The 11,565-nt window shown below is 33.6% G+C and overlaps 1 protein-coding gene across 1 annotated transcript in view; it reads right to left on the bottom strand.

Annotated features, from left to right (window-relative positions):
- Window positions 1-4,237: 4,237 nt before the first annotated feature.
- Window positions 4,238-11,565, bottom strand: part of NAALADL2 (N-acetylated alpha-linked acidic dipeptidase like 2) — a 669,716-nt gene continuing 662,388 nt past the window's right edge. The window contains exon 13 of the mRNA XM_090276711.1: window positions 4,238-4,583. Within this exon, the coding sequence (XP_090132837.1) occupies window positions 4,385-4,583 (199 nt within the window). The 3' untranslated portion in view covers window positions 4,238-4,384. The remainder of the gene's footprint in view (window positions 4,584-11,565) is intronic.

Here is an 11,565-nt window from a genome sequence, read left to right as displayed (position 1 = left end):
TCAAGTCTCTTAAGATCTTTCAGAATAGCAGATCCTAATGAGGCTTTTTTAAAGCTAGCAATTTAAACACATGGAAGAAATAAAGATTCACGATTGCAGCTAGACAGAAATAGTTTTCTCAAATATCACATTGTTTGTTTTTTTCCCACTGGGTTTTCTCCATGCTCCTGTGATGGAGCTATTATGTAGTTGATACATTTATTGGAATATGTGGACCTATTTCACTTCTTCTCAACACAAAGATTGGCAGTTTAAAATAATTCCTCTCTATTAAAAGAATGCGTGACTAAACACAGTTAAATAGCTTATTAATCCAAAAAGATGACAGACAATGTGTTATCATCAGAGAAAGCTTACTTTTTATAGTAATTGATTGCCCATACTACACAGTGTCTCAGAACATTTTTTTAGCTAGGTCTATCAATTTATTGTGTAATTATAGTTTTAAATTTGAGGCAAAGATGTTAATATACAACAGTGGTTGTAAATCCAAGCACTCACTCATTCTTTTATTCCCAGGGAAATTCTATAGGCATTTTGAGGAGGAAATTGTGTGACATGTGAGTTCTGTACTCTTTTTACTATTTTACATCTAGTTGTCATGATATTCTATAAGATACATTGATTTTTAATGCTATTATAGATATCTCTTAACTTATCCACATATGTACACCACTGTTGGGCTGGGTGGGCCACCATCATAAGGCATGATGCAATTTGTTTCTCCAAACTTCTTCATTAAGCCAGCACAGTGGCAAACTACACAGTCTCATTAGTTTTGCAGAAATACATTAAATTCTCAAGCCTATTGCTTTCTATAACCAAATAATCCCTTTGATGTCAAAACACAGGACTTGCTACCAGAGGACTTGCTACCAGAAACATACTTCGGACATTTTTATTAGTTGTAGAACTTTCCACCAGTCACTCAACTAAGTTTCCTCCTTTAAAAAAAAAAAAAAAAGGTGGTTGTGGGGATTCAATTAACAAAAACAAAAAATTCAAACATTGCTTGATATGAAGCAGGCCCAGCTATTAGCTGTTTCTGCATCCTTTTCTGGGAGATACAATGATTAGTTTTACTTTCCCTGTTTCATTAATAGCAAAGCTTCAGGTGCCTCGTTACTGTGATTTTTTTTTTCTTTCTTTTTTTCTTTTTTTTTCTCAGATATGTTGCCAAGCAATGTTTTCGCAGGACCTGTAATTAATGTAGATTAAAATTTCTTAAACTTTGGTGTGCATAATGATCATTCGGGAACTCCTGCTGAAGATGAAAATTACTAGCCTCACACTCCAAAATGCACATTTTGAGAAACACTGATTTAGACTGCTGATTTAATATAGAGCTAAAATATGCTCTCATAAAATCACTTAACTCAATGCCTTCCTTCGTACTTCTGGTGTCATGCAGAAACTCTCCCCACTTCCTTCTAAGCACCCAATTCTTTGCTTGGATTCCCTGGGAAAGTTTTGTTTGTCAGGTATAGTCAGAGAATGAGCTAGTCCTTAATTAAAGCAGTAATTCCAGTTCGTGCAGCGTTTGATAGAAGACTGGTTTCATAGCATTGCTGGAAAAGATTGTTCATAACTCTAGCATTTCAGGGAGAGAACTGCATTTACTGCATGACAAAGCAGAGAAGCTTAAATTCCGGCAGTGCTTTGGCTACTAGCTAAATATGTGACTATATCCAAGTTTCTTAATCACTTTGTCTACAGTTATTGCATCTGATGCTTTTCCTGGCTGAAGATAACACCTTAGGGCTTAGACCGAAATGTCTCTTAGGCTTCCTTTTAACTCCAGAATATATGTTCTCCCACAAGAGGCAGCGTCCCCAATTTACCCTTCTTGAACCCAAGTTCTAGTGGTGCACGCTTGTCACATTTTCCTGGCAGAATAACCATTTATGGTTTATTGTATGTTCACACAATTCTATGTGAGAAAGATTGTGAGAATTAACATGTACCCAGATATCTCAGCAAGAATTAAGACCTACAACCAATTCACCAGAAACACTTGTCAACTTGCATAGGATTTGATTTACTTGGATTTAAGGGGGAAAAAAAATAAAATGATATTAATTTTCAGGAACTAGAGGTACTCAGACCATAACAGTATGGTTCCTAGTTAAGAGTTTTGTTGCAGTCAAAAGATACTGAGCAGCATCTAAACAACTGATGGACATCTGTTTTAATTATAATTTAGTTTCTTCACATACTTTCTTAAATAGACTAAAAAAAACATATTATTCCACAATGAACTTTAGTTCTAAAATATCAAATATCATATAATTTAGAAGTGAAGAATACATAATATTGACAATTTTATCTATGCAGTGTGGTTTACCTATGTACACAATCTTAAACCGAAATATACTAACAAAAATATTTTATGCTTTCAATGCTCTTGCAGACTAAGGGGTGAATTTGTTTAGGATTTTGTTCTAAAATGATAAACTATCAAACTGATCATTATATGTCTTTGTTTTCGATTCAACTCCAAATGAAGAACTTAATGAACACATTAAAGCTTGACTAAATATTTCAGATCCTTTGGTGTACGGCATTCCATTACTAGGCCCCACCTATGTCTCTATACATATTTCCACCTCTTTTCTGCTGTTGATTTCTGTGAAGCAAGAGGGGTCACTGATGTTGAGGTATGCAGCAGCCTGTTCTTTTAGCCCTTTCCTGTGGACACTGCTCAACATGGCAAGTATTTTCGAACAAACAAGTATACTGATTTAAAAAAGTAAGGTAGTTTCATTTCTCATGTAAAAATGTGTGCACACAGGCAATCCAAATGAATGGATTTCTGCTTGAATTATCTAGCTAATTGCCTCCATTCTCTTTGCCTTGAGCGTAAAAACATTATTTAGGGTAGAGATTGCTGAGCTTTATAAATCAATTAATCAATACTGATTAATTCTTTCCCCTCAACTTAGGTTTCCTTTAAACTAAGATTAGGTTTATGCTCATCCACAAGGAGCAAAGACTTAGACACACAGGCTCTGTCTGTAATGGTGCTCAGCTGTGTACAATGCGGAAGTGTATTTGTTGTGTAAAAGAGAAAAAATTCACATGAAGTATTCTGAAAGTATGTTTCCTCAGGGGATTTGCTTTATCCAGTATCAGAAGAAATATTTTTCCAGTCATTTTCTAAGGGCAAGCGAAGAGTTTAAACTGTCACCTAACAGAACGCTAGGGTTTTCGGGGAATAATGGATGTCAGGGCCAGTCAATGACAACGTCAATATGAAAAGTTCCACTTTTCACATAAGAAAATAATTGAAGTGTGGGAAAGACATATTCTTATAGTAACTTTTTTTTTTTTTTTTGCATTAAATTAGAATCATGAACATTATCTCCATTTCCCTCTTAGTCACAACTATGGGTAAAGAAGAAAAACATATCAAACGTTTTCTCATAGAATGAAGGAACATTTTTCATTGATCAAAACAACTCTTTCTTTCATAGTAAGTCCTTTTTGTCAGTGGAAAAATAGCAATTTAATGCTTTTTAAGATATTTGGGGTTTTCAAAGAATGTGAGATGCTTTTATTTTAGAGTAGTCTGTTTTAATGCTTCCAACAGAAATAACACAAAAAAGAAATAAGAAAAATTTTACCCCTCATAAGACGTATCACTTCTGAATTTTTTACAAAATCAACTGAGGCAAATTAGATATTTCAAAGCTTGTCACCTTTTAAGTTGTTAGGAAAAAATTTGCATTTAAATTGCTCTGTGCAGCTACCTGGAGATCCTTCCCTGGAATGTTTATGGCTCTTTTTTTTTCATTAATACTTTAAAAAATACAATTTCATAACCAGTGTATTACTACATCTAGTTGTGTTACGAACAGGCACTTCATTTCCTAAAATAGAAACATTCAAAGTGGTTTTGGTCAACCAATCACTCAGTCAAAATACTTGAATTCTTCATATTGAATACTTAATAACGAAGTTAATCTGAAACCATATCAACTCTCCATTTCTATTACAGAAAGTAGGTCATTAAAAGCTCTAATGGAAGAAACAACTTCTGTTCCTATGTGATTTATCCATAGGAGCGAAAATTGTCCAAAACTTCCTGGAACGTTTCCCCCCAAATATTTTATATATATAAAAATACAGTAGATTTCTTTTTAATAGATAAATCTTAAGTATTATTTCGATAACTTGCTTTTATATATTCAGAAATGCAGATATAAGAAAAATATTAAATGTGCAAAATGCTTTTTTTTGTATGTCTATTAAAATACAATGTAATAATATCTTTAGATTTGTATAAAAAGCTATTGGGGGAAAAGTTCAATGTCAGAAAATTTGATCAGATTAGAGCTTTTGCTTGAAAAATTGTAAGCAACCTTTTAAAATGCTGAGAGTTTTTTCAGTTATTTCCAACCAAGACACTGTCGAACACATTAAGTCCTGCTTTGAAGTAAACCTGAGCTGAATTAATGCTGTGCAACACCTTTGACAGAGCTTCTTGAAAGGTCTCATTCGATGCAAGTGACTTGCAGTGCTCCCAAGCTTCTAGGAGTATTGAAAACTGACTTCTCTTGTTATCAAGGTGATACAGGATGTTTCTAAAAAGAAATATGAAATATGTAAGTGATTTCTGCACAATGCTATTTTCATATCAAACACCGTAATAAATATTTCCAAGAAATAGTGATACAATATTCCTTCACTTATCGCGGGTATTATGCTCCAGACCCCCCGACCTCCCCCTGACCCGCGATAGGTGAAAATCCGCGAAGTAGGAACCTTACATTTATTTTAGTATTTATATATATTTTAAGGTTTTATAAACCCTTCCCACACACTTATAAACCATTCCCAGTCCCTTATTAACCTTTCCCTCTCCCTTATTAACCTTTTCCACACTTTTATAAACACAACTTATATTCTTAAACATATTCTACACTTTTAAACCTATGTAACTTTAACAACATATGTATACAGTACCGCAAAATCCTGCAATATAGTGAAAAATCCGTGATAAATAATTAAATATAATGTTTTTAAAAATCCCGTGACACAGTGAACTGTGATAAGTGAACTGCGATATACAGAGGGACTACTGCATTTGCAATAGATAAAGAAGTAATAAAATTATAACATCATTTTTCAAACTCTAATGAATTAATGGGTATAGACATTGATCATCAAAAGTTTCCCATAGTGATGAGAGAAAATCAGACATTATGTGTCTCCTCATGGAAAGATTCCACCATGCTCTTTATAAAATAAAATGAAGTAGTTATGCTAAAAATCTGATGAAGCTTCTAAATCTAATTGCTAATAAATACAAGGGACACAGAAATACGATAAATGATAGCATGGTGTGTCATCAGCAAAATACAGACAGTGGGAAACTTTATAGGACAAATTATCTAGTTTATTAAACAAGTAAATCATAATACAAAACAGGTGAAGAAGGAACTTCTAGACCAGGGTTTTCTGACCTTGTGCTATGGACATTTGAGTCTGGTTAATTCTTTTTGTGGCAGCTGTCCTGTGCACTATAGGAGGTTTAGCAGTATCCTTGGCATCCACCCGCTACAGACTAGTAATTGTCTCAGTCAGCTTAGGTTTCTCTAACAGAATACCATAGACTTCTCACAGTTCTGAATGCTAGAGGTCTGAGATCAGAGAGCCAGCATAGTCCAGACCACCAGGATTCTCGGTGAGAGGACTCTTCCTGGTTATAGAGTCTCACATGGCCTTACTTGGTGCATGCACAGAGAGAAATCCCTTTGTCTTCTCTTTTTATAAGGTCATTGGTCTCATCACAAGGTCCCCACACTCATGACCTAACCTAACCTAATTATGACCCAAAGGCCTCGCCTTCAATACCATCACATTGGTTAGGGATCTTGACATATGTATCATATTTTTCAAAAACTGAAAAATTCAGTCCACAGCAATTCAGTCCACAGACCATAAATGTCTCCAGATGGGTAAAAATATCTTTTATGGGGCTAAATTGATCCCTGATTGAGGACTACTGCTTTAGACTAAAAGAAACATATCAACCAGTCACACGCTATAGGTTTGACTGGACCTTTATAAAAACAAACTAAAAAAAATGAGTAGTAAAACAAAATAGAATACTGAAGATTTGTTAATATTAAGGAATTGTTTATATTTTAGGTGTGATTATGGTATCAGTGTGTTTATAGAAAGGATCCTTATCTTCTAGAAATTCACACAGTAATATTTGTAAATGAAAGTTATTATGTCTGGGAATTGCTTCAAAATGTCTGAGAGGAAATGAAGGGTGGATCTGGGAAAGCATAGATGGAACAAGGTTGACCATTGGTTAATAACTGTTGAAATTCATTATATTATTTTATCTTCTTTTCTATATACTTAACATTTAGAATACTATTTTCTCATAAGTGAATTGTACACTTGATACCTATTTAATTAACCAAATGTAACCTTAATAAATTAAATTAAAAATATAAAACAAACATATAACAAAAATACCTTAATAGTTAAGGTATTTCAAGATTTAAAAAGCTTAAAATGTTTTAATTATTCAATCTTTTAAGAAGTATTCCTTTGTAGAGAACATATACTGACTTACCAATAATAATTAATTAGTATAATGGCCATGTTTCATAAGTTTTTTATAATATTTATAAGTTTGAATCTCTTCCTCCCCTTTATTCATCTCATGTTTAATTGTAAATCATTTATTGAAAAATGTATTTCCAGAACTTACAAGTGTAATAGATATTTTCAAAAGCTATACCAAATACTTTCATTCTTTCAGGACATATCACTCAGCATGCTGACAATCAAAAATATTAATTATTTGCTTTTCAGAACTGCCCCTTAAATGAGTTGAAATAGTGCAATTAATGTATTATAGGGAGCACATTCAATGATTTTCAGGCTGTTACAATGACTTTTCTACATTTTCAAAATACACTGGCATGAAATACATTCCTACCTTTCTGTGGTTATTAAATGTTAAATATTATTAATATTATATTTAAAGATAAGATATTAATAAAACATACTCACAAAGGTTAGATGATTTTTCCCTCAATGACAATTCATTTAAGTTTGAGCACAGGCTTTTAATATGTATGTAAAATTTCAACCATACTACTGTAAAATATCTAACAGAGAGATAATGTGGAAGAATAAAAATACATCCTGAAAAGAATGTTTGGGTTGAAAGGACAAGAAATAAGATTACTGTTTATTGTTTTTATTAACTGGAAAACAATACATATATTTCCTAAAGACCAGTGAAATGGAGTCTGTTCTGTGCCAACATTTGCTTTTTCTAACTAGGAAGCAACACAGTAGCATATTTTTTTAAATGACTGTAAACAAACCATGTGAATAGAAATGGATCCTTTTTTGGTTTGGAAAATTCTACAAGGAGCTAAACACATTTTCAATATGCTACATGATTCAAGTAGTAGGCTGTGGCAAGCTATTCTGTAAGATAAACACTCATATCCGTTTCTACTCAAATTGGATACAAATCAGCATAAAACTGCAAGTACTGAGATTTTAGTTGCAAAAAAGCAACTAGGATTTTTCATGATAAGAGAAAACTTTCATTTTGTGTAGCTTCTGATATAACTTAAGTTAGTTGATCTTTATTATAATAGAAGCTTTTTACTTTCATAGATTGCTTTACCTTAAAACAAATCTAGGATAACAAAGATACCTTCTTTAAATTTTTATGAGAAGTATAATTTCTCCTACTGATTTTCAGAAGTAGATCAACTTTTTCTATTTCTCTTCATGCACTAAAAACCATCTGGCTCACTGCTTGTATAAATTAAATTTCTGCATTTGGATTTCTTTTCCAAAAATTACCTTCACATTATTTTAATTTTAATATTTGAATGGACAAAACAAAATTCAACCATGTTCTTATATTTTTTAATTCTGAGAACTTTCTTACACATTCAGTCATTAACCCTAAGTACTACAGAGTTATTCCAGTGAAGCAAAACTACTATTGTACCATTTTTTAATATGCAAATACTTCCTGCTTTAGAAATATTTTAATTAGATCAATGCCTCCAATGGAAGTTTCTAAGCTAAAACTCTGTATTCCCATATAATGTCACCCAGACTGAACCTCAGGTAAGTGGAGGTAAGATTTCAACAATATATACTACATCAGAGTACCAAACATGTCTCTGCTTCTCAATTATTTTTTCAAATAAGGGGCAGACTGGGAATGAACCACTAGGTACTCAATGGCACATGTCTGGAAGGGAAAATATGTGGAAAAAAAAGAGAAAAAATACACTTGAAGAGTTTCCATATCAAGTGTCTGTTATGTTCCTTAGCAAACCACTCCTCATCTTACACACTCCTGCAGAAAAGTTTCCTTGCAGAAAGAATGGACCATGTTATTAATTCAATAAGTCACCATCCTATTTGCATACACACAACATGTATCTCAGTATGGCATGTAGAGACATCAGACCTAATTAAAATATTATTTAATTGAAATCATTTTGGTACTTACCCTGTTTAAAATAACATTAATTCCACCCTCATGCCTATCTTTCCTCATCTGTAACAATTTGGATCTTATAAATGTAATTCATACAGTCATTCTGACCCACACACAACACAAAGAGCCTACTAAAAGGAAAGTGTAATACATTATTGATGACACTAATGAAATTACAACACACATCACTCATTTTAATGGGTCTGTTTCAATGACACATCACGGTGACCAGGAAAGATCAGCGCCAAATTCAGAAGCCTAATTAATAACTCCCGGCAGCATCAGTGAAGGAGATGAAGCATCTTTACTCAACTGACAAATCTTTTCCATTCAGCTCAAGCAAAGGAATTCTGAAGAAAATGAATTTTGAAACAAAGGTATCTAAACTCTCCATGAGCCATTTCTTTGTGTGCGAATTAGCAAATTAATGATGGAAACGATGACTCTCTTTCAAATGTTCCTTCTTATATTCATAAATGGGGACAGGACGCCACTCATTCTAAACTTGAATTAACATTTATTATACCCCATGTTAAGAAACTCCTAACGAAAATCACACTAAATATAAATCATGTCTTTCAAAACTGACTAGATATACATGCTGAATGCAGAGAGAAAAAGACAACTCAATTTCTTACTTGTTCTTAACTCTTCTTAAGGATTATACTAACTGTATTCCATAGTTGATACTATGTTCATGAAAATTCACAAAATACATGACTATACTATGTACAAATTTGAATTTGGTCTGTACTAGCAAATGCAAAATGAGAATTAAAACCATTGTTGATATTGTCAAGCCATAACTTCACTCTGCAGACAACCAAGACAGAAAGGATGTGTGATAGATTGTTTGAAAAAAAAAATGGATATAATTATTCCCTTCCTGTGTGCAGGCAATTTCAAAATGTGACTTTGTAACTCTTTTTGTCAAGAGGAGGGTGTATTTTCCTACCTCTTGAATCAGGTTTGACCAATACAATGTAGCCTATGTGATGTGTCTGTGTCTCAAAAGGTCTTGCACCTTCCCTCTCTTTCTCTGGGACCATGCCAAGACACCATGTCAACGATCCTGTGCTGGAAGAAGAGAACACAAGGAGCAGAGAGCTGTTCAGCTGATGCCTTCCTGACCTGGCAGGAAGTACTGGTTACTGACATAAAAACAGCCAAGAGATACCTAGCCTGGAAGATACCAGAGGAATCACACAGCAGAGTCTAGCTAAGGGGCCATATTAAAGAATAAGGGGCTGCAGTTCTCTATTCTCTACCAAAATCATTGTTAGAGCACAATGTATGATGTGGATTTAACAGTTTTTAAGTGACTGGCTCATTTCAGAAGATACTTTAGGAAAATTGTGCTAAACAGTTCTCATGAGGTATGGATTACAAAGTTAGGATATCTGTGTTGATTCATTAAAATTTTTAAAATCTGTTTGCGGTGCCAGGTAAGATTTTTCCACTAAACAAACAAACAAAACAAATAAGTAAACCATCTCACCATCATACTTTTTAAAAATATGGATCAATTGTTAAGTTATAGCCCAAGAAATAAATAAAAATGATTCTGTCTGTTTCCATTATGATTACATATAAAATAGAGCAGAGTGCAGTCAAACGAGTAAACAACTGTATTCTATATTCACTGTCTCAAGACTTCTCAGTCCATCTAATTACATTGTTTCTCAAAAGAAGTTTTTGAGAAAAAGAATAGCTCTCCAGATAGTCAAAGCATACTCTTCTTTATTACTTTTTTAAGAATTGTTTTTCTATTACAGTTGTCCCATTTTCCCCCCATTTCTCCCTCCCACCCACCCCACCCCTTCTCCCACAGTCATTCCCCACCCCTTTGTCCATGTCCACGGGTTATTTATACTAGTTCCTTTACTAGACCCTTCCCCTATTTACTCCCTTATTCTCCTTACCCCGATAACTGTTTTTCTGTTCCCTGTTCAATTTTGTTCATTTGTTTGAGTTGTTCGTTAGTCTCCTGTATTAGGTGATATCATGTTGTATTTTTCTTTCATTGCTGGGCTTATTTCACTAAGCATAATTCTTTCTTGGATGACATAGTGCTTGATGATTTGTCAACAAATAAAAATGCTATTTCTACATTCAAAACCCTCCATTAAAGCAAAAGACAACACAGAAATCAGACAAAGATTAACACAATCTTTAGCATCATCCAGAATTTGGAGAAGATGGTGACTCATTTTGACACATCTTATTCACACTTATGTAATTGTTTTCTTGTTATTATTTCCATTTAATCGTTTTCTTATCTCTAACTACATCTATGATCTAAAGCTCAATATCTAGATAACATTTTCTTCTTAACTTATTTGGAACCAATTTTCCTCAGTATTTCAGTAAGCAAGATCTGTTACCCTCCAAGAAAAACTTAATTTGAATACTCCATAGGCAAATGGCAATTAACATAATATCCTTTAATCTATATACCAAATATTTTCATTTGCCCTTTCTTCATTGTTCTTTTCTTATCTTCATTACTTTTAGTAAACAGCAATGCTGAGGTCACATAACGAAACAAAATGAAAAGGATGTGAGCTATTTGTTTTGAAAAGTTCACTCTAAAGGCAAAAGTTTATAATTTAGGCTGTGTCTATTTAAACAAAGTGAATTCTTGTTTCTTCTTTCTATTCTGGTTGAATGTTCCAAAGTGATTTGAATTTTGGCTTCCTTTCCTTCACTGTTGGTTCTTCATAGATTTTTCTTTATTTCACTTAGTGTAGCCTTCATTTCTTCATTTATGTTGTTGCTGTACTCAATGAGTTCTCTGATCATCCTGATCACCAGTGTTTTGAACTCTGAATCTGATAGGTTGACTATCTCTGTTTTGTTTAGTTCTTTTTCTAGGGTTTTGTTCTGTCCTGGCTGGTTTGGCTCAGTGGATTGAGCGTCGGCCTGCGAGCTAAGTGTCGCTGGTTCGATCTTCCAGTCAGGGCACATCAGAGAAGGAAAACTCTGATTCCAAAAAACCTCCGCTGCCTTGCGGCATACCTCTTCAGGGGAAAGGCTAAGGGAGTAAACCCCGACAGAAAATCCGG

This window comes from Furipterus horrens, unplaced genomic scaffold (genome assembly GCF_987537825.1).
Source record: "Furipterus horrens unplaced genomic scaffold, mFurHor1.1.pri manual_scaffold_1, whole genome shotgun sequence".
NCBI classification, from domain to species: domain Eukaryota; kingdom Metazoa; phylum Chordata; class Mammalia; order Chiroptera; family Furipteridae; genus Furipterus; species Furipterus horrens.
Note: the sequence above shows the minus strand (reverse complement) of the source record. Positions and strands in the feature narration are given on the sequence as shown.